Source organism: Ixodes scapularis, unplaced genomic scaffold (genome assembly GCF_016920785.2).
Source record: "Ixodes scapularis isolate PalLabHiFi unplaced genomic scaffold, ASM1692078v2 PGA_scaffold3__209_contigs__length_174095766, whole genome shotgun sequence".
In the NCBI taxonomy this organism is placed as follows: Eukaryota; Metazoa; Arthropoda; class Arachnida; order Ixodida; family Ixodidae; genus Ixodes; species Ixodes scapularis.
The window spans coordinates 148,696,254-148,720,286 of NW_024609868.1; the positions used below are offsets into that span (position 1 = coordinate 148,696,254).

At 48.3% G+C, this 24,033-nt stretch overlaps 1 protein-coding gene across 1 annotated transcript in view; it reads right to left on the reverse strand.

Moving 5' to 3' along the window:
- Positions 1 to 24,033, reverse strand: part of LOC8027513 (4-coumarate--CoA ligase 1) — an 88,391-nt gene that overhangs the window by 23,103 nt on the left and 41,255 nt on the right. Inside the window, exons 5-8 of the mRNA XM_029995824.2 lie at positions 23,467 to 23,638; positions 8,165 to 8,336; positions 6,807 to 6,907; positions 6,602 to 6,746 (exon numbers count right to left, since the gene is read on the reverse strand). Coding sequence (XP_029851684.2) covers positions 6,602 to 6,746; positions 6,807 to 6,907; positions 8,165 to 8,336; positions 23,467 to 23,638 — 590 coding nt within the window. The remainder of the gene's footprint in view (positions 1 to 6,601; positions 6,747 to 6,806; positions 6,908 to 8,164; positions 8,337 to 23,466; positions 23,639 to 24,033) is intronic.

The following is a 24,033-nucleotide window of genomic DNA, read 5'->3' on the forward strand; positions in this document are numbered from 1 at the left end:
TGGCATGTTCCCCAAGGGTGCCTTACCCACTCTTCATTTAGGCACGGTGCGCTGGCAAACGTCGCAAGATCACACGTATCTTCGCATCTCACTCTGCATTCCGGGCCAGAAAAATTCTTCTGCGACCAGCCCTATCGTGTTGTTTATCCCCTGGTGACCCGACATTATGCTATCGTGGGCCAGGGCTAGCACGGTTCGTCTGAACTTCTCGGGAAGCACCAGCTGATCCGTTTTTCTTCTGGAGGTGTAGATGACACTCCTATACAACAACTTGTTTCTTATAAAAAACTTTCGCTTGGTCCTTCCTCCATGCTTAGGAAAAGTCTTACCGATGTTGTGGAAACATTTCTCGAGGCTGTTGTCGTTTTCTTGCTCCTTGAGCATCTCTTCGGCTGTCGCTTCCAGTGGCGAGACCTGCGGTACCCTCAGTTCGGCTCGCGGTTCTTTGGATTGATCTTTGTTCTTTCCTGTCTCTGTCGCGTTCGCGATGAGCATGGGCTCCTCCTCGCGCTGTCCCGAGCTCTGGGTGTTCTCCGGCAATGATTCGGAAGTGCCCTTGCGAGCTCGTTCTGCGCTTTTTTCTTGGCTTGTCTCCTGGTTTTGTTTTATGGACGTCTGCATGTCCAAATTTCCAGCTGGACTCGCCTCCTTCATTTCGTTCCACTTCGGGTCCGGATCATTAACGTCTCGCACCATCGGAACGTTACCGAGCACAAGATCGTACAGCGGGTTACTAACACACTTCGCCCTTATCCTTCCGGTGAAGTATGGTGTCCTCACCCTGATCTCCGCTTCGGGCACATACCTCACGGTCCTATCCAACAGATAGACTGGACTGGACTTCCCGGTAAATTCCTCAGGGTGAACCATCTCCTTTCGTACAACGACCGTATTACAACCGGTGTCCCTCAAAACCGTTATTTTGCGGTCACCTAGCCGTCCCTCCACTACCGGCATGTTTTCCACTAGAAACTTTGGAGCTCGTCCTACGGCCGCGTTGATCACTGGGATCTTGTCGCCGTTCTGAAGCGTGACATAGGCTTCATCAAACTCGGCCGCACTGCCGTCGCTTTGCTCAGCTAATACGCAGGACGCTTGAGGTCGATCGTTTTGTCTCGTACGTCCCACAATTCTCGGCTCGATGCCCGGGTCTTCCACAATTCCAGCACGTCAGATTTTTGAACGTAGGCGGGCGGTTCTTGCAATTTTCTGCCTTGTGGCCGACCTTATTACAGAGGAAGCATCGGATGGTTTTTCTGCTTGCACCGCTCGTCGCTTTGTCTGTCTCTCCAGCACTCGACTTCTTGGTGCAATCCTCCATCTTCGGCCTGCTCGCCCCTGTTTGCAACTGGGCCTCTAGATATAGATCCGCTTTGGATGCTACCTCATCTAAGGTTTTGCAGTCTCGTTCACGTAGAAATACCGACAAACGGCTAGAGCAACTGAGTAAGAACTGCTCCACTAATACGCTGTCTCGGAGGGCCTCGAATGTCCTCTCCACTCCAGCGATCTCGATCCACCTGTCGAAATACCCTGCAAGCCGGGCGGCGAACTGCCTCCTCGTTTCTCCGTTTTCCGGTTTAGCTTCGCGAAACCTTTCCCTGTAGCCTTCTTTAGTGTACCTGAATCTTTGCATGAGTGCAAGCTTGACTTTCGCGTAATCTAGCGCGTCTGCTCGGGACAGGCGGCCAACTACCGTCAGTGCTTCCCCGGACAAGCAAAGACTGAACGTCGTGGCCCACTTTTGCTGGGGCCAGTCGAGACCCGTCGCGGTGCGTTCGAAACGCTGTAGATACGCGTCTAAATCATCTCGGTCTTCATTAAATTGGGGAATCAACTTGTGAGGACTAAATTGGTGTCCGTGTCCTGGCGGCGCACCTTCCCCATCGCCTCGGATCCTTTCGCGACCCGACGCCGCTCCTTCCTGTACCGCTAGTCTAAGTTGTAGAACCTCTCGTTCTTTTTCCAACAGTTCTCCCTCCAACTCCCGTTCCTGTCTTGCCCTTGCCCTTTCTTCTCGAGCACTAGCCTTTTCATCCTCAACCCATTTCTTCAATTCTTCCCCTACATAACCTGACTTTTCCCCGGCCGCGATCAATCTGTCGTTTTCCATATTGTTACGTCCGGTTTCACAGATCCCTAGGTGTCCCGGTCGACGTGATTCAAGCAAAAATTTGATGGGAAAAAAGGGATCCTGGCAGGCTCGCCAATTTTTCAAGTTCAACCGAGACGAACCCCGAAATAAGAGGACCCGGACGAACAGCTAGGTTACGAAATTTCACCGTATGTACACGTATTTACATAAATAAACAAAGCGAAAGGCATCAGAAACCGTACGGTACAGTATTGTCTTAGTCCCCTAGACCCAAGTCTCAATCCCTAGCACTCACAACCTTGAAGTGTTCCGGCTCTGGTGCGCTCCCAGGTCTCTTTCCTTGGGGAAGAACATCATCTTGCCGCTCTGACGGAGGACGCCTCGTTGGTTGATCTCGGTAGATTCCCGGGAGCGGGCCTCGGGTGGGCTTCCTCCGGAGCGTAGCCGAAGTCGCCCCGTTGGTTAACGGTGGACTCCCGGGAGCGGGCCACGGGTGGACTTCCTCCGGAGCGTAGCCGAAGTCGCCCCGTTGGTTAACGGTGGACTCCCGGGAGCGGGCCACGGGTGGACTTCCTCCGGAGCGTAGCCGAAGTCGCCCCGTTGGTTAACGGTGGACTCCCGGGAGCGGGCCACGGGTGGACTTCCTCCGGAGCGTAGCCGAAGTCGCCCCGTTGGTTAACGGTGGACTCCCGGGAGCGGGCCACGGGTGGACTTCCTCCGGAGCGTAGCCGAAGTCGCCCCGTTGGTTAACGGTGGACTCCCGGGAGCGGGCCACGGGTGGACTTCCTCCGGAGCGTAGCCGAAGTCGCCCCGTTGGTTAACGGTGGACTCCCGGGAGCGGGCCACGGGTGGACTTCCTCCGGAGCGTAGCCGAAGTCGCCCCGTTGGTTAACGGTGGACTCCCGGGAGCGGGCCACGGGTGGACTTCCTCCGGAGCGTAGCCGAAGTCGCCCCGTTGGTTAACGGTGGACTCCCGGGAGCGGGCCACGGGTGGACTTCCTCCGGAGCGTAGCCGAAGTCGCCCCGTTGGTTAACGGTGGACTCCCGGGAGCGGGCCTCGGGTGGGCTTCCTCCGGAGCGTAGCCGAAGTCGCGCCGTTGGTTAACGGTGGACTCCCGGGAGCGGGCCACGGGTGGACTTCCTCCGGAGCGTAGCCGAAGTCGCCCCGTTGGTTAACGGTGGACTCCCGGGAGCGGGCCTCGGGTGGGCTTCCTCCGGAGCGTAGCCGAAGTCGCCCCGTTGGTTAACGGTGGACTCCCGGGAGCGGGCCACGGGTGGACTTCCTCCGGAGCGTAGCCGAAGTCGCCCCGTTGGTTAACGGTGGACTCCCGGGAGCGGGCCACGGGTGGACTTCCTCCGGAGCGTAGCCGAAGTCGCCCCGTTGGTTAACGGTGGACTCCCGGGAGCGGGCCACGGGTGGACTTCCTCCGGAGCGTAGCCGAAGTCGCCCCGTTGGTTAACGGTGGACTCCCGGGAGCGGGCCACGGGTGGACTTCCTCCGGAGCGTAGCCGAAGTCGCCCCGTTGGTTAACGGTGGACTCCCGGGAGCGGGCCACGGGTGGACTTCCTCCGGAGCGTAGCCGAAGTCGCCCCGTTGGTTAACGGTGGACTCCCGGGAGCGGGCCACGGGTGGGCTTCCTCCGGAGCGTAGCCGAAGTCGCCCCGTTGGTTAACGGTGGACTCCCGGGAGCGGGCCACGGGTGGACTTCCTCCGGAGCGTAGCCGAAGTCGCCCCGTTGGTTAACGGTGGACTCCCGGGAGCGGGCCACGGGTGGACTTCCTCCGGAGCGTAGCCGAAGTCGCCCCGTTGGTTAACGGTGGACTCCCGGGAGCGGGCCACGGGTGGACTTCCTCCGGAGCGTAGCCGAAGTCGCCCCGTTGGTTAACGGTGGACTCCCGGGAGCGGGCCTCGGGTGGGCTTCCTCCGGAGCGTAGCCGAAGTCGCCCCGTTGGTTAACGGTGGACTCCCGGGAGCGGGCCACGGGTGGACTTCCTCCGGAGCGTAGCCGAAGTCGCCCCGTTGGTTAACGGTGGACTCCCGGGAGCGGGCCACGGGTGGACTTCCTCCGGAGCGTAGCCGAAGTCGCCCCGTTGGTTAACGGTGGACTCCCGGGAGCGGGCCACGGGTGGACTTCCTCCGGAGCGTAGCCGAAGTCGCCCCGTTGGTTAACGGTGGACTCCCGGGAGCGGGCCACGGGTGGACTTCCTCCGGAGCGTAGCCGAAGTCGCCCCGTTGGTTAACGGTGGACTCCCGGGAGCGGGCCACGGGTGGACTTCCTCCGGAGCGTAGCCGAAGTCGCCCCGTTGGTTAACGGTGGACTCCCGGGAGCGGGCCTCGGGTGGGCTTCCTCCGGAGCGTAGCCGAAGTCGCCCCGTTGGTTAACGGTGGACTCCCGGGAGCGGGCCACGGGTGGACTTCCTCCGGAGCGTAGCCGAAGTCGCCCCGTTGGTTAACGGTGGACTCCCGGGAGCGGGCCACGGGTGGACTTCCTCCGGAGCGTAGCCGAAGTCGCCCCGTTGGTTAACGGTGGACTCCCGGGAGCGGGCCACGGGTGGACTTCCTCCGGAGCGTAGCCGAAGTCGCCCCGTTGGTTAACGGTGGACTCCCGGGAGCGGGCCACGGGTGGACTTCCTCCGGAGCGTAGCCGAAGTCGCCGTGCTGTCCACCGGACCAGTGCTGTCTCGTTCCTCTTGATGCTCGTTCCACACCTCTTCTTTTTTCTTTCTTCCCCACACCACGCCTTGGTCTCCTTCTCGTCTTCTCTTTCCTCCTCCAGTTCACAATCGTGACACTCCCACTGAAGTTTCGCTTAATTGCTGATATCCGGACTCGATTACCAATAGTCCTTCTTCAATAGACCTTTCGGAGAACTCCCGAGAGGCTTTGCAACGAAGGGAATTGTGGGGCTGTTCGAATGTACGTTCGTGCAGGCTCAAACGCTTCGTATATATCCTGGTAGCGCCACGATTCATTCTTTTCTATCATTAGTAGCTGAGAACACACACACAAAAGTAAAGCAGCGGAAAAGGTCGTCACACATACTCTGTTTTCCTTCCCTTCTGCCTTCTCTGCGTTCTGAAATCCCGAGTTGTTAAACCAATGTCAACTTCGTCTTCGCTTCTTGGACAATTTCAGCTGCCGTCCATCTGAACGTCACAATGCTCTAGCATTGTGATGCTTTACGCATCACATAAGCAGTAAAACAGAATGGGCAGAGCAGATGCCGAGGGCACCACATATTTCCGAAAAAGTCAATTTACCTGTTTTTCATAGCCAGGGAGCACGAACGCGCCCGTAAGCGCGACCAGGTGATGCTTCCATCGAGCGCAAGGCGTCACATGCTGCGTTCGATCGCGCACTAGTCACGGTCATTTACAAGCCTGCGTCGGCTTCTGTTCACGCGCGGTGATCGAGCGTCTAAAAGAAAAAACCCAAGTAAAATATTGAAAATAAAAACGCAGCTAGCCTTGTCCTGTCAAAAAAAAAAGAATACTTTTCAAGTAGCTTTCTTGATTTTGTTGTAATTTTTCCAATTTTTTTTATCCCCCAATTCGATTCTGCCAGCTTAGTGTAGGTAGCAACGTGAAAAAGCGCATTGACGTGCAACCAAAAGCAGCCGAAACGCGACCGAAAAATAGTAAATTTGTCTCGCAAGAGGCGCTTCCAAAACTTGAATGCTGCAGGACTACAGAGCTTAGTCTATGGATGGTCGTTGTTCGGATCTCCTTTAAAGGAGAACTCTGGTTAATATTTTCTTTTAAAATTTGACTTTGTGACTATTTTTAGCTAAACAAGTGTCCCTAACTTACAAGGTAAAATATATTTTGTTTTCAATATTGAGTGTAGTTTTATACATATCACGGCTCAAAGTTTGGTTTCGGGCGTCAATAGCGAAACCGAAACTATCTGCTAGAGGAATGGTAGGATTGATCAACAGTCGTATGGCCGCGATCTGACGTCACAAGGCTGCTGCGCCAGTGTTCCTTGACTAAAAGTTAACCCGCTTGCCGTCCGCTAAAGAGTAGCTGCTCGCTTCTTTAAAATCGGCTTAGTGGATTGCCCGGCCTCACTTTGACGTAATATTTCGGCTGTGATCACATATCGTGTCAGTAAAGCGATACCAGTAATTTATTTTTGTTTCGTTTTTGACCGTTGTCCTTTAGTTCATTAACGTAAATAATTGCTTCTGCCCGTTCTTCCAGAAATTGCATTAACCCTGCTTTAGACACTGTAGTAGACGCAACGTTTGATTGAACAGTATACATTGTGCCTCGGACATGGGTTCGGATTTCAGTTCGTCATATCCGGGTTGTAAAACTATTTTCGAAGCATTGAATCACTGGCATGCAATACACGGTATCATTTGTGGGCATGGAAATCATCCAAACGTCGTTCACCTTTACGAATATAAATGGTCTCTCCCAAGGACTGGCTTTGCACAAAACTAGACGCAACAAATTTCTTATTGTGCACAGCTACTCAACTCACTACGAAAATTTCAGTACCAGTGTGAAGAAACCCTTCCGAGTCATACAGCTTGGCGGTGGCTTCCGGATTGTTGAGGTATCCGCTCACGCAAGTTGGTCCCTTTACGCGTATCTCCCCGTGCTCACGGGGTCCTAGCTTCATTCCCGTATTCACGTCCACCACCTGGTAAAAAAAAAGAGCAAGTTTTTCCTACTGCAAAAAAAAAAAAAAAAGTTTACTTACTTTTATGCGTGTCATCGCGAGAGGTTTGCCTATACTTTCAGCATCTTCGGAGTTGAAAGGGGTGAGTGATACTGTTCCACAGGTTTCGGTCAATCCGTACCCTGGGTACGAAGATATGAATGGTTTGTAAGTGAGTACGGTGGTAACAACGCTATCGTCGCTTGTCGAACTTACAACGTTTTGGAAATTCCCTTCGCATTACTTAATTTACCCTTCCTCCAGCTGAAGGTAGTGTCTCTGAGGGCGGATATTCAGCCCGGTATAGTGAGTTGTGATCTCGTCCTTTGTAAGCGTGATAACGTTATCCACTTCGACTATATTTAAATCGATGACAAATTATCGTTTGTATTCTTCACACACGATTTTGTTTCTTTGTCATTTAAATAAGAGGAAATAAAGTAGTGGGCTAACCTACACCTTATTGTGACCATGAATTAATAATTTAGGATCCAAGTAATATCGATATTTTATAGTCAACGGTAAACGTTTGCTTCCAAGTGTAACAAAGTAGCCAATAAACATCTAAGCGACAACTGAATCTGTTTGAATGAACGCTTAGTCCATTTAAAAAAGCGCATAAGAAAAAAAGTAATTTGAAAGTTTTTTATTAATTATTGCCAAGTGAATCATAATCGTTTCATAATTTGTCACTCCCACTCTATACGTTTTGTATAATTGCGTAAGTTTGACCTTATCTTATATCATGATCGCCAGAGTGGGTAACAGGCAAAGCTTGCATGGCTAAGATACTTCGTCAAGCACACTGTAGGTGTAATATCACTTGATGAAGTTGATGGCATTAGGCTTGCTAGTGTTGGTCATACCGTAGGAGGGAGACGGGAGGTGGGGAAAAGGAAGTAGTGTACGTTTTACGCTAACACCCCCCCCCCCCTTACTTTCTACGGTCCGACAAACAAGAGCACATAGGGTCTTCGTAGGCTTTCGTTTTTAAGCTAAAAAACGGAAAAGGCGAACGCATCTGTTTAATCATGCTAGGACATCAGGTTAATAATTATTACCTATATTCATCACATAAGTAAAACATCTTTTATTTATGGGTAGAGCTCCCAAAATTAGCGAATATGCACCCCGAAGTCGTTTAAGTGTCTACGAAGAATTTGTAGTACATAATTTGTTTCATGACTAGATTTGTGGCAGATTCGCACAAGCTAAAATAACACAGCTTGTGCAATTAAGCATGTGATTCGCACAAGCTTCGATAATAACTAGATTCGGAAACAAATATACATCCAATAAACGCCACGCATGACATTTTGGTTGGCATTTGATCAGCACTGCGAAACAATTAGGACGGTCACGAACACGGCAAAACTTTCATGAACTAACAGTGTGGTTACCTTGTTTTAGGGCCTTGATATTAAGCTTGGTTCTTACGGCGCGTACGACAACAGATGGCATTGAACTGCCACCGCTGTAGAGAATCCGAACACTGCTGACGTCGTACTTCTCCAAAAGGGGACTCTTCACCAGCTTTTGGATGTAGGTCGGAAACTGGAACATCACAGTCGCCTAAAAGAAAAAAAAATCAAACGAATACACTTAAGACTGCTTTCGTGTAGAAAGGCGAAGCACGACGTCTAGGACGACCTTAAGGACGATATCTAAGACAACGTGCGACGTCAAGAACGGCATCTAGGACGACTTCTAGGGCGACCTCTAGGACGACGTCTCGGACAACTTCTCGGACGACTTCTAAAGCAACCACTAGGGCAACCTTAAGGACGACGTCTAGGACGACGTCGAGAACGATGCTTATAGCACGACGGCTAGGACGACGTCGACAACGACGCCTAGAGGAGGACACTTAAGGAGGCTGTGGCGTATTTGCCGGAGATGTGGCAACGGTCGCATCACAGTCCATCGCACGAAGCGCACGACCAGCACAGATGAAGTCCGAAGCGCACCTTTTGCACATAATGCTCCGGCGGTGACATCACGGTGATTACGTATGATGACGTTTGATGGCATCACGCTGATGACGCTTGATGACGTATTTTTATTACCATCTTTCGGGCATAACAACAACGACGCCGACGTCGCTTGTTTTATTACGTGTTTGACAAGTGAGGTCGTCCTAGAGGTCTAGGACGACTTCTAGGACAACCGCAAGGACGAGGGACGTCTTTGAGGATACGATTGAGCGGCGCGTGCCGCTCAGTCACATTTTATGGCCATTTACTCCGATATGTCGTTCAATGGGACAAATTAAGGCTTTCGCTTTAAAAGACAGTCACGCACATTTGCCAGGAAGAATTTCGACCACATCTTCTCATTCGTTCGTCGAGCTCTTCCTGCGAAGGAGCAGGAAGTACGGCGAATATGGTCTAGTCAGCATGTCTGGTTCGCAACCAAAAAGTCGTAATCGAAAACCGCCTAAAATTCTTGAAATTTTTTTTTAAGGCTAATATATCACTTTGCAAAGTGAAATCATTTGAGAATCCAGCGACTTTTCATTCGAATTGTATGTCATGTTTTTAATCACTTCCATTTCAAAGCGTGACGTCACGTTTCACGTGAGCGTTGTGGGTTGTTTGAAGTTCCAGCGCGAGGTCATGTGGCTGTGACGTCATAGCCCTATCGACCAATCAGGATTTTCCCGTCACGCCACTGACATCGGCTTTTCTTCTACACGAGCTCCTTAACCGTTTCTCGTTAAAACAGAAACAGAATAGTTGCGCTGCGCACAGAAAAGAACGGCTACAAAGATGCTCAAATTTTGTTCCCGACGGCTTTCAGTTTAATATAATTCGTTCTTTTGGTACCCGACCGGATAAGTCGCGAAACTTTTGAGAGTAATTATCCAGTGACCAAGGAATTCGGGCTGTCCCTCTTGTCGCTTACCAGTTTGAAACACGTAGTTTTCCCCTTCATCACGTCAAAAGAAAATTTAGAAACATGAAGCAAGACAGTATTAAAAAAAAAAAGGAACAGACACTGAAAAGTCACACGTTTTTGGAACGCAGATGATGAGCACGTCCAAGCGCGGGGCGTCTGCTGCTATCATTAATGAGAGGGAAAGAGAGAATGTTAAAATACACTTCCGGTTTGAAGTCATCCACAAAGATAAGAGGTGCGCCTTTTCCAACCAAGTAGAGGAGCTTAAAGCGATAAATCGAGTTCCGGTCCGCACACCGAAGTGACCATTCCTCACTCGATTCCAGGCCGCCGCCATAATACTCGACTATGACTACTCGGCACGTGACACAACCAAATACGTGATGTCATAATCAAGATGGCAGCACCAAGGCAGTGCTTGCCCCAACTGGGCCGGGGCTTGTCGGATGCGTTGTTCGTTCTTGTTTGTCCGAGTGAGTGAACGTTGGAGCGAGTTGATTTCAGATGCGGGAGCCGTAATATGAGGCCGGTAAAAAGTGACTTGAGAGTTCAGCTTGGTCTCCCACGTAGGTATAACGCGAAGATACCTTGGAAAAGTGGGCATTACGCTGTCACTCGGCGGAGATATTGCCATGAGAGAAACAGAACCGGGCCTGTGTTGCTCGGACCTCGGATGGATTCCGATATCGCTCGGATACAATTTGAAGGGGTACGGAAACGAAAGGTCTTGCCCTTATTTCTTTGTTTAGATGTGGTCTATGTTGGGCCGGCAGCCTAGAAACAGAGGACTAGACTAGTGTTTCTTGACTCGCGGCACAGAAGTAAAACAAAACCTGAATTTAAAACGAATGAGCAGATTTCAAAATTGCGTGTAATGGCGGTCTGTAACGCTCTGTTGTAATGCCGCGACGTCATGAGTTCCTAAGAAGCATCGCCAGTTCACGGCAGTATGTCTCGCTCGTGGAGTTACTTAGTCCTGGATATGACTTGGTGGAGAAGGCTGACGCCTTTACTATGCTCCCCTCACCAATAACCTGAGACTGCAGCCAAAGCTACAAGCGCGAGCTAGGCCGCGCTGCTGGCTTTGAGACATGCATTTCTAGCGCGAGCGCTCGTACTGCGGAAGAAAGCTTCGAAGCAGCAACCTGAATCGCTCGCCCACGGATATGACTACTAGGAGAGATTGACACGCGTTGACGCCACCAATCTGCAAGGATAGTAACTACAATGCCCTTGACCGTGCATGAACTATTGACGTCACGAGCACAATACGCATTGCGTTTTTCGCTGGCTGACCTTGAAGCAAGGTTCACAGCAGTGTTGTGCCCGTTACCGAAAAAAAGTAACGAAATAGCGTTACTCGTTATTTTGGTAAAAAGTAACGCGTTATCGAGCTAGGTTACTCTTTTACAAACGTAACGATATACCGTTACCGTTACTTTTCAAAAATAACGAACGTTACTTTTACTTTACTTTTCTGTTCAAGTACATATGTTTGGCAGAGATGTATGATAAGCCTCCTTAACAAGCTTGGATAAAGATAAAAATTTACAGAGTGGGTTTTATAGTATTTTGATGCGCGAAGCAGCTTAATTTTCGGCATGCAGATTAGGCATTGAAACTGTAAATTACCTGATTCTGTCTCCTTTAGTTGATACATTTCATTCACACCTGCTGGCCATGGCGACGGACTTTCGTTATTCATGCCCATCTCACGCGCAGAATGAGTCTGAGATGGTAGTCAATCGGCTTTTATAAACTACAGCATGCGAACGAGGACTGCAGGAACACAACCAGCCAACCAACACCCCTCATCTGTACGCCGGTTTTAGTAACAGTCCGGTTCATACTATTACCAGAGACTGATTTACTTCACTATCTCGAACAGGACACCGGTTACCAGCACACTGGCTATAATCACTTGCTGCCTCTTACCAGCAGTAGCTCTTAGTTTTTCTGTGAAAAAAAAAAGAAAAAAAAAAAGGTTTCGTGTTTGTAAGTTTTCTTTCCAGGTTTAAAACTTTTTTTTTAAATATTTTTATCATGACCTTAGGGAATTAAAGACTAATCAGGCGAAAGATTCTGCTGTGCACAAAAGTGGGTCAGGAACTTTCAGGCAGCGAGGGGGAGAGCGAGGGTAAAAATATTCCACAAAGGATGTTTTTTGTTTTTTTTTTGAAAATAGAGAATTGAGCAAATAGCTTCCACTGTTGTAAACAAATGTTGCTCCACGGCTCCCCCCCCCCCCCCCCCCCCGCTGTCCACTTCTGCTGCACAAAACAGGGGGGGGGGGGGGGGGGAGAGGAGGGAGGGGAGGAGGCTGTAACACAGTCGTTCGTTCAAGTCTTGCGGGTGGTGACACTACGAAAAAAAAAAAGAGGATGAACGGAATTAGCTGGTAGCCGAAGGTTTTTTTCGCCTGCGAGAAGTGAGTTTTTTTTTTTTTTAATCTTTACTGTGACGGATGCTGGTTCCGTGCAGCGATAAGCTGGTGCAGGATTTTGAGATAAGCTCGTGCAGGATTTCACCAGTTTTGGTCAAAAGTAACGAGTAACGAGTACCGAAATTTGACAGCCGATACCGTAAAAAAGTAACGGAAATACTTTACTCGTTAGTCATTCAGAACCCTAACGAGTACGTTACTGCGTTAGCGAAAAATGTAACGCGTTACCAGTAACGTCGTTACTAGTAACGCGTTACCTCCAACACTGGTTCACAGGGCTCGCCCTCACGTCATTTCGTTTCCTACCCCTTTAAAAGGGGTTATGAAGTTAAACCAGGTCCTGCTCCCATCTCGCCACACACACCGTCAGCCTCCAGGTAGATAGACTGATGAAAGCGGGCTACAAGTAAGACTTGGGGAATACTCTAAAGAGGCTTTTCACCTGCTACAACACACCTCCCTCTACACCTCGACCACGCCGGAAACAAATCGCTGTCATTCCGTACACGCACAGCACTGCATATCACCTCAAGTCGCTCGCTTCACGTTTCGACGTACGAGTCGTCTTCGAGTGTAAATTCAAACTAAAGCAGATGTGCGGGCCCATGTTAATATTCGTTCCACTCCAAACCCCCGCCATCGGAGAGATTAAAAGCAGTTCATCCGTTGCCGGAGAGAGGGAATTATTTCCATCCCTTTCTCTTGAGGAGGATGATATATAGACCGTTTTACTGAAAGAGGGCGAGAGAAAAAAGGGGCAAGGGCTACGCTTTCCCTCTTGCCGGTCCGTTAGAAAGAGTGAAAGTCCCGGATGAGAGCCTTCGCCGGTATTGGGTGTGTGCATTGCCCGAACTTTGTTCGCGCTTTCTTCTCTCTATTAAATTTCCAAACTCAATTAGAGCCACGAGCTTTGATGGCGACAGTCCCCCGGTCATTGGGACACCATCGCCGGGTTATAGGGTACACGAATAACGACAGAAAATGTATCGAATACTGTCCGATGACCTGTGTAGCTTGCACCGAACACGGAAGGTGCGGCTGCAATGTCGTTAAAGGAGCTGTGCAACGATATTCAGTTGGAATGTTTTTCTCTCTAGCCGAGCTCACTGGCACACCTGGGATTCAAGGATACTCACACGCAACGCCATTGGCCAAGACACTCCTTTGTTGCGGTGTAATTTCAAGGACAAAAGCGATCATTTTCATTCAATCTCTCCTTTGCAAAGTTTGATGACATAACGAGGGGATCGCAGTACACCCAAGTGACGATATTTGAATGCGGTTCATAGATTGGACCCGAGCATTGCGTGGGCACTCGACTTGGGCTCGTGACAATTGCTAGCTCAAGAAGCATTCGGGTTGTGACCCGTGTCCAATCGCTGCAACGACGACAACAGCCGAGCCATAACAATGTCTGGAACTCAGCGCGTGTCCTGCGCTTTGCCAACCCCAGCGCGTGGCTATGATCAACACTGGCGGCACATAATCGGCTCCAGATCACGTGGCCGCTTGTTCTGGCTGCGAGTTGAGGGGGTGAACGCTGCTCGTTTTTCTTAAATTTTTTCTGGGACTTCTATTGCGTCGGGTGAAAAACGAACGCGTGTTTCATAGGTCATTAACGTTAGGGATCCGTTTTAAGCGGTATTTGAGCAAAGTACAAATATTGTTGCATCGCTCCTTTAAGCTCTATCGCTTTCCACGTGACCTCGATATCCGGCGGCAGTGGGTTGCGTCCCTAAACCGAAAAGGCGTTTTCCCAATGCCATCCTCTCGACTGTGCTAGGAACATATTGCGCACACCGCACTTAACGTGGTACCGTCGATAAACATAAGGTACGCTCGCAAGGTGCGTGCAAGTTTTCTTGCTGTCTGATAATTGCTGTTTCAGCTTGTAAATTTTTGTAACTGAATTTATTTCAATATTGAAATTTTGAAGTGGTGGTGATCCTGACTCGATCTTATCAGCTACAACAACCGAAAATATATTTTCGGTTTAGGGACGCAACTTACTGCCGCCGGAAATCGGGGTCATGTGGAAAGCGATTGAGCTTAAAGACATTGCAGCTGCACTTACCGGGTTCCGTGCAAGCAACGCAGGTCCTCGGAGAGTATTCGACGTTTTCTGTCGTTGTTCGTGCAGCCTATAACCGAGTGATGGTGTCCCGATGACCGGGGGCTGTCGCCATTAAAGCCCGTGGCTCTAATTAAGTTTGGGAGTTTAAAACAGAGAAGAAAGCGCGAACGAAGTTTGGGCAATGCACACACCCAACACCGGTGAAGCCTCTCATCGGGTACTTTCACTCTTTCTAACGGACCAGCAACGGACCAGCTAAAGAAAGACAACAACACCCTAACAGCAAAGTTGATGAAAGCTGAAGCACGGATTTCTTAGTTGGAACAATACAGCCGGTTGAATAGCGCCGAGATTAAGGCCCTGCCTTCCACTGTCAAAGTAAGATCACACCCCATGTCTAAAAATAGCAGAGCCTATACAAGCCCCACTTCAGCTCGCTCAGACTGACATCGCCCCCAGTGTTCCAACCAAAAAAAAAAAAAAGAAGTCAACATAATTGCCAGGTTCATGTCTAGGTCAAAGCGAAACGTGTTGCTGGCAGCTGCCAAGAAGCCGAAACTGCATACCTCTAAACTCGGGTTAGAAATACCAGACCAGCGTGTCTATGACAATGAGCATATAATGCCAGACAATAAACAGCTTCTTGGTGCTACGATTTCTAGAAATAAAAGAGTCACTTGGAAGCATGTGTGGACAAGGAATGTCGCTGTTTTCGCACGGAAGACAGACGACTCTATTGTTCTCCGGATCTATTCCCTGACTGACTTGTCCAAAAATGACGTGAGTGGCGCCATTGTTTCATAGATTTAGTACTCGATTCTTTATACTCTCAAAGATGACACTCCTCTTTTTACACCTACTCAGTTTAATACGTCTCTGGCACTAGATACGAATAAATATTTTCAAGTTCTACACTTTAACTTGCAATTTGCCATGAATAAAGCTGATGAGCTAGCTGTTCTCTGAGACGATCTAACGGGTTCCTCGAGTTCTTTCGATGTCATTTTCTTGTCTGAAACTTGGTATCGGGCTGAGAGTGATGTTGTATGTATATTAGGGTATAATTGTTTTCATATCATACGCACAGAAACGCGTGGCGGGGGCGTTGCTATACCGATACAAAATAGCTATATCTGTGATATGCTATCTGACCACTTTCTTTCCACCTGTGATACTGAAATGCTTACGGGGAAATCTGGGCGTAATATATTTTCGGTTGTCTATCAATTCCACCTCATGGGAACTTCGGCGAAATTTTCTAGATATTTGAACGCGGAACTTTTTTTTATTTAGTTCTAAAATCTATTTATCTATCATAGCTGACGATTTTAATATTGATATGGGTAAGAACAGCCCAATAGGCAGCCGGCAACGGCCAGGCGGCGCCAGCAGGGTGAGAGGGCACGGTTATACCCTGTCTCGTTGTAACTTAGCAAACGGCGAACGATAAGCCCCACATTGCGTGCCGAAGGTTTCGAAATGCACGACGTATGCGAGCGCAACGCACACATATTGTAGCATGACGCGGCGAAAACCCAAATCCTTCTTCGGTGTTGAGGCGCGCTCCGGTGATACGCCGTCACGTTCCGATTGGCCCGCCAGGGCCGTAGCCTCCGCTCTACTGGCACGTTACGCGATCACGGCTTCCTGGGATACCCAGTAATTCTTGCTTCGGATACTAGACTAAGCGGCGCCACCAGAGTAATAGCTCATGTTTGAACAATGCAGCCGCCACTCCCAGGGGTACCCAATATTTCTTGCCTCAGTCGCTAGATGGCGCCAAACCAAACAGCATTGCAGGTTGCCTATACAGCAGCAAATGTTAGTCACACTTCATTCCACGGGTTTTCGAAATGTAATTAACAGTCCAAAGCGCATTACAGCTTCTCCTGGTTCTATTTTAGATTTAATTATTGCTAATAACAGCAACCCAACTTTTTCCAGTCAATATTCCCGCCGATTTTATGGATCACCTACCTGTCCTTTTACGTAGAGAAAAAAAAAAAACAATTTGTTCGAACGACATTGTTAAAATGAGACGTCAGCTAATGTCTCAGGAAAGACTCGGCCTTTTGAGAGTCGCATTTCCTTGGTGGATTGGAGCCTTGTTTCCAATGAGGCCGCTGCAGATGATGTCTTTAACAGGTTTCTAGAGCTCTTCACATCAGCATGTAATGAATGTTTTCCCACTGTAGAAATAACACCATACAAAAGTGCGCGTAAACCCTGGATGACTAGACGTTTAATTAGACCAGTTAAAAAGAAAATGCAAATTATTTGCAATGTTTATTAAAAAAATCCTACCTTGCTAGCAGAATATATATATATAACTCCTTACGCAACCGACTGAACAGGCAAATTAAATCGGCGAAAAGTGTATATTAAAATATTTTCCTTGGTCACCATTTTTCCAGTAATCTCAAGGAAAAATAGAGGCGTCTAAATCTGCTTCTGAATAGATATACTAATACTTAAGTGATTACGAGCTTAACAGTTAACGGAATTGAGTTATCGGGTTCAGATCTTGCTAATTCATTCAATTTTTTTTCGACTGTAAGTGGCAGCCACTACAATTCTGACATTTCTGGTTTTCTAAGTGATAGGATGGCGAAATCAATCGGGAAGTTTTAGCGAGTCGTTTTTCAAGCACACGGTTCCGAAATCACGAACGGTACAGCTGGTCCGTTCCGTGAAACCGTACGTCAAATTTGACATACTTTAGTAAATTGTGAAAGTGGCGCGATTGTGTAAACGATGACGATGATCGTGTTTAACGGTGGCGCCATCTTCTAGTAAACATGTGAAACATTCTGCAACGTGTAAATCCGTGGTGACGGTGGCGGACACCATGCATGGTGGCGGCTCGTGTTTCCGGCGTACGACTGATGTAAACGAGACGGCCGACGTAACATTTGCAGGTCAGAATTTCAAGAACTGCGAAGCTAGATAGAGTAAAAGGTATCTGAACGACCGTAAAGGTATGTGGTGTGTCTCCGTCATCTTGAACTTGAACGATCGTTCACGTTGTGTGCCGTCGAACCAAATCATTTCGTCTGCTCGCGGTCGCCACGGCAGCTAGCCTGCCCGCCGATCGCAAAAATTTACTAGCATGCGCAGTTTACAGCATTCGCGATCGCTTACCATTGTGAGCTGTCCTCGAAATGAATTGGTTTAACCTCTCGAATGAAGCAGAGTAACAGGGCGGCAAATCGCCTCCCGCTGTCCTAAGCCTAACGCTCGGCTGGGTCGGTGAAGGCGGTCGCCGTAACCACCGCCATCTTTTTTTTACCCGAGTCGTGAACGGTGCTGGTTGTGTTGCGGGGACGACTCCAGCGGCCGGGATGGGAGAAACGAACGAGAAGAGCCTCCCGACGCCCCAAACGACTCGCGCGCGCATGCGCAGTGGCGTCGCCGATGCGTTCGAGGGCGAACCGTTCGTGTGGAAACGACCTGCTAAAACTCCCTAATAGTCTGTAAACCGACTCACGAGCATAAGGTTTTTTTTTTTTTAATTTGCAAATATGGAATAGATACGAATAGCCTTGACTCCCATAAAATACAAAGTCGCCCGCTAAATATGCTTTGAGAATAATTACACCATGCCTGACACATATTTATAATGCAAGGTTTATGACAGGACACTTTCCAACAGCTATGCTGCCAGCTAGGGTAGCCGTGATTTATAAAAAAGAAAATAATAACGACTTCGATAACTATAGACCAATATCTGTACTTCCGTTTTTTGTTTCTAAACGGTACAAACAGATGATTTGTTGCCGCCTCAATAAGTTTTGCTTCAAGCACTATGTAATATCCGATAGCCATGCCAACAGCATGGGTTTACTCAAAATATATCGACGAAACATGCCTTGCTTGCCCCAAAATATTATATTTTGAACTGTTTTGAATTACAACGTCTTATCATTGGTATTTTTATTGACTTTAGTAAAGCATTTGATGCTCTAAATCATGAAATACTTTTCGCTAAGCTCGAGCGTTATGGCTTACGAGGAAAGACCCTCAACTAGAAAAAAGCATATTTAGGCTCGGGATTACAATATTTTGTCATAAAAGACTCTCGCTCCGATTCCCTTTAAATTTCCAATCTCAGGGTAGCATCCGTGGACGACTCTTGTTTAATATATATATATATATACAACGGGCATGGTGGCGGGAGGCCGAAGGCGTGGGTATATAACTGAGAAGAAAAAAACCCTTGGTGAAAACAGCAACAATGGACGATTTATTCTTCCAAGTTTCGGCCGGAGTCCGGCCGGAGTCAGGAAGAACTTTTACAGATGAACGCGGGTGGTATTTATACAATGCTATGGTCGAGTCCAAGTTTCAAAAACGGCGGGATGACGGGTGGAGTTTCCAAAGAAGCGTAGGAAGAGTTCCAGATGGGCAAACGTTTATACAATGCTACGGTCGGGTCCAAAGTTCGGCGTATTTGCGTATACGAGCCATTTCCTTTTCCTCCTCCGACGTTGAACAACTCACTGACAATGCTAACCGAGTATTTACATTGTTAGCGCAGTGGTCATTAGTCAACTCATTGAAAATAAACAAATGAAAACTGAAGCTGCAATATTTCGTCCTAAAGAAAAACTTGTAATGCACCCAACGCCCTTAGTTTTTAGTGATACCGTCATCGAGTACGTAGAAACTTTTATGGCGAATTCCACTGGTCGTTTTGGAGCGTGCCGGGATCGAATTTTCTGGAGCGAGCCTATTTCACTGGGTGATCTGGATCGAGACCGACGTGTTTCACTGGTCGTTTTGGATTAGCTCCCACTCCAGATCTCGATCTGGATCCGAAAAAAGTCGCTCCCACGATTTCGGCGGATTCAACCGGAAGCCAGCCGGGCCAGCCCTCGGCGCACACACGTGACTTCCTTTCTCGTGGGGAATCTCGCCTGATCTCGCCCATCTCGCCTCAGAAGAAGAAGATGCACGTCGCGGGCTGGGCTCCTAGATTGTCTCGACATGAGAAGAATTCGTAATGGCCGCTTGCTCACCCCTTGGCTCGACAGCCGGTTCGTTTTCCAGGAAGGAGAATTAGAGTAGGTATTTGCCGCGCTACGGGCATTGCGGCAATCTTTGCTAGAAGCGCCTGAGCCATTCCTGCCGCTCGTGCGTCGAACACGTGTTAGCGCCGCGATTGCGAAAACGTCTTCGAAACGACCCCGGCGGCCGGGGAAAGATGATTCCCGGGCAGTTGAATGACGGGAAGGCATCCGCCGATCCTGGAGCAGTGGTCATGTTCCACTGGAGATCCGTAGGCGGCGCGACCCCGTTCGGATCGTGTGCTCCAGTCCGGATCTGGTCAACTGATCCCGGCGCGCTCCAAAACGCCCCGTGGAATTCGCATTACATATCTCCGTGTTAGTTTTACTGCCTCGATGACATGGGACGTCCACGTAAAGGAGATCTGTTTTGCCGTTTCGAATGTTGTTGGAATTACCTCATGTAATAAACATGTTCTACCTGAAAAAAAAAAAAAAAAAACTCCGCATTGCGTTTTTTTTTTTTATTCGTATTCAAGCTAGTGTTTCTTTGTCTGGGGTAATACCACAGCATCCAATATTCAGACGCTTCTGATCTAGCAAAAGAAAATGCTATGTGCTATTACAGAAGCTCCATATAACTAGCCAGCCGGGCAGGCTTACCTGCAATTTAAAATGGTGGCTGTATATAATTTATTTGAATATAGATTTGTGTATGTTTACGAAAACAATAATAGCAAACAATTATATTTTTTTATATATTTCTTTCTACTGTGTCCCACAATACGCCTTATACAACCAGGGAAAAGGACACCTTTGTTTTACCTAGACGTAGAATTAACTATGGCTTTACTATGTTACGGTATATCTTGCCTAAGATTTTTGATACGGATCTATGTGATCACCCAAGTGATATGTCTTCTTGTGTCCTCCGAAACGCTTTTCTATAATTTGTCTGTACTTCAACCTCGTGTAACTTGTGCAAAATACGCGCAAAACTTTGTGTACCCCAATATGCTTTTCATTTGCTTTATATTTTATTTGTACCGCGTTTACGCTGCTGACCTGTAAGGGTGACGAGGCCCGTCAAGCAGTGGTCGACACTGCTTTTTTGCTCGCCACCCTCAGTTTGTGTTTCAAGCTGAAATAAACGCTGATTGATTGATTGATCGATTGACTGATTGATTGATATCCGTCGGAGAAGCCGCTTGACCATTTTATATTGGGCAGTAACAACTAGTGTTAAAAATTGAGGAGACGTTCTCCCGTTCGACCCTGTCATGGCCTTGGTAACGGCGACCCCACTGCTGCGTATGTGTATTCTGTGTATAGGTTTCACGGGCTGGACAAGGGACGCCCAAGGACGCCAAGTCCTCGTCCACGAGGAAGAGAGGGTGCGTACGGAGAGAATGGGAGCGGGCTTTTTTCTGTTTGTTCGAAGATAACCTGTTTTAGTCAGTCGAGATACAGCGTTCGTCAAACGCTGGTCTCTCTGTTTTTCCTCCATCAACGAGCACGAACTAAATGTGCCACAACGAGCGAACGCTCAGTGTCGGCCTCCGGTCCCATGCGTGGGACCTATCTTCAATAGTAGCTGGGTGTGAGGATCCAGAAGAATTTCTCTCAGTGCCCTGTTTCTTGCGCCTCTTCGTCGGTCCGGCTTCAGAATCATCCAGCGAGCGAAAAAGACACGGGAGAGGCCACCGCGATGGCACCAGAAACTACACCGCGATGTTCAGGATTTCTCAACTGCGGCGGACGTTGGTTTTTGGTAAACGTGCTAGTGAGGACGTGTACGTGAGCATATAGTTCACCTTCTCGGTTTTATTAATGGAACTACCATACACCTTAGGAATTTATCCAGCGGCACTGTGAGGACTTGCAAACATTTTTTTTTTTTTTTAAGAAAAAGATCTCAGTTGTGTTTATTTGGTCTGGGAAAAAGTATTTTAAGTTTAGGGACACAACCCCGCTGCCGCCGGAGATTGGGCTCATGTAGAAAACGATGGAGCTTAAAGGCATTGCAGCAGCACCTGCCGGAGTCTGTGCAAGCTACATAGGTCCTCGGACAGTATACGACGCGTTCTGTCGTTGTTCGTGTACCTGTAATTGAGCAATGGTGTCCAGATGACCTGGGGACTGTCGCCATTCAAGGCCGTGGCCTTAACCAAGTTTCGGGGGTTTAAAACGGAGAATAAAGCTCAAACCAAGCCTCTCATCCGGGACTTTCACTCTTCCTAACACACCAGCAAGAAGGAAAACGCCGGTAGTCCTTTCACCTCTTCTCTTTCACCCTCTTTTAGTAAAACGGTCTATAAAATGTTACATATCGCAGGAGATTCCTCGCTAAACGTTGCTGTGATTATGCGGTGACCTAGTGCTGAAACAACTTTCATGGGGCACTGCATGTGACGCACAGCTGTCGCTTCAATTCTCACAAATTTCAACGCTTAAATAAAGCTGGGAAAATACGAAAATCCCATGCTAGACGTTCTATAGATCCTGAACATGCCTGCGACTCCGAGCACCGCTATGGCGATACGACTGACGCTGTCTCACGAGTCACAAGTGATTTATCCAGAGCGATCTTGCGCAAAAACGCGCATAAAGTATAATTCTTTCAAATTTTCGTGTTACACTTTCGTCAAAGGTCACGAAGAACTAAATTGTCGACAACCTGCGACACATCACGACTGCCACCCACTGAACCAACTTGCATCAGCAATGTCTAGGTGCTGCCATCTTGCCGTTGACGTCATGGATTTTATGAGGTCACGTGACTAGTGGATATTTTTGCATACAACATGGCGGTGACCCTCCGGGAAAGGGGGGGGGGGGTGCCACTTTCGGACTTCCGGTGTACCTATCTAAGCCCCTTTACCTCGTTGGCGTTTTCGCAAACTACGTCAATAAATCCGGCGGGAGTTTCAAAACTAGATTGAATTATCTTTTTCTCTGAAAAGACACCTCCCAAACCCTTCATCTTTAGGGTGATAACAAGAAAACATTTCCAGTCGTTTGAAACAACAATTATCAATTAAGGGGTTTTCGGTGGCTTTTAGGCTTGATTTAGACATCCGCATTTGACTATGACTGAGAGCGTTAGGACCACCCGTTACAACTTCCGACCAGATGGTTGCTGCGGCAACCATGGTCCGGGCCTTCCACCGGTTGAAGCAGTGCGAAAAACCGAGAACACTACAGATTGCGCCAAGTGAAGAGTTGAGGTCTGGTGGCGTCAGAACAAGAATAATGTAGTTATTGTTGTTGTTTTTGGCATGAGCAGATAGACTGTTCATCCCGTACAAAACGAATAGCCGGCAATATCCGATCCAATCCGTAGTGTAAAGATTCGAGTCATAGCTCATCCGGAAGAAATTACACTCAAATATCTCATCCAGCTTCTAGCGACATTTGGTTTGGCTGAGGTGTCTGAATGTTAGTCTGTCCCCTCTGCTTACTTCACAAGCGCGCATTGCGCTGCGAAGTTAAGCGAAATTACGAAACGAAATGTTTTCCAGTGATAAGATGACGGCGCTGATTTCTATGTTATGCGTTATGTTGTTGTAAAATGCGTGTATGGCGATAAGGATACGAGCCATCAAGCGGTTGATAACAAAAAGTTAGCCGCTCTTACCCTGCAAAATCAGCCCCGTTGCCGATGTCCACCATTCTCCCGAAGCAGAGATTCTTGGTACCTCCCATGTCCCACTCAAACCTCATTGGCTTATCTCGAATTTCAAATATATATTCAATGACAAAATAAGCAAGATTCTACTGAACTACACCCAAGAACGAGGGGCGTCGTCTCACACCCTTTTGTCCCATACGATGCACCCCAGCACTTCATTTTGACGTACAGCGCATTAAAGGCGAACACACGTCCCGAACTCTAACAAGGGGCTTCGTAACGCTGCGATATAACTTATTAAAGTGCTAAAGTACGTATCGAAGCTCAATCAAAAAAAAAAAAAGGTTTTGCTACAGCGTTAAAAAAAAAACGATATTTGTTTTTAGTCATTGAGACGTGCATTAACAATTTTAATAAGTGAAACGAATCTGCTATCAAGCGGCTCCTAAAAGTCCGTTCCGTCGGTTGGACGTCAATGCGCACTACGTTGAACTGAAGTTTTGGGGTGTCTTATAGGGGACAAGTGGTCTAAGAATATAACCTTTTTTCTGAGAGTGTATATAGTATCTGATTTTTGTCGAAACGGCCAAACAATCAGAGAGCAGGCTTGAATTTATAATTAGAAAAGGTAGCGACTTTTCAGTGGTCACCTTGTATTTATCGATGGCTGGAAGAGTAATGCTAGGCTCGGATCCCGGAAGCAAGACCATGCAGGCTCCGACAGCAATCGAGACGTTGAACATGGTGAGCCCTGATACGTGCGTTAGGGGTGCAGTTCCCAAGACGATGTCGTTCCCGTCCGTTGCCCGGTGCCTGGGGTCACTGTGTTTCCAGCAAGACGAGAAGGCAATGATGCCAGGTGAGCAATATCTAGCGTTACGCGTCCCCCCGTCGATCGGCGCAAGCTCGCTGCCCTCCATGATGCTGGGGTTGAGCGCTTATTATGAAAGTTTACGCGGTGTCGAAGCCTCAGTGAACACAGCGAGCTCGAATGGAGATCTGTAATACCGACCGGCTGATGATTGAAACATGCAAATATTATTACTTAGTTCGATTTTGAGCTTTAACCGCCTCGTCAGCTCAAGGGGCAAGCGCTACCTTCGGGGTTTCAGGTGGCGGGTTCGAATCCCGGCCGAGGTGATCGCAATCTGCCGGAGAGTTATTGTGGTTGGTTGTATATAGGGAAATCCACTGAAGGTCGAAATTTATCTGCGGAA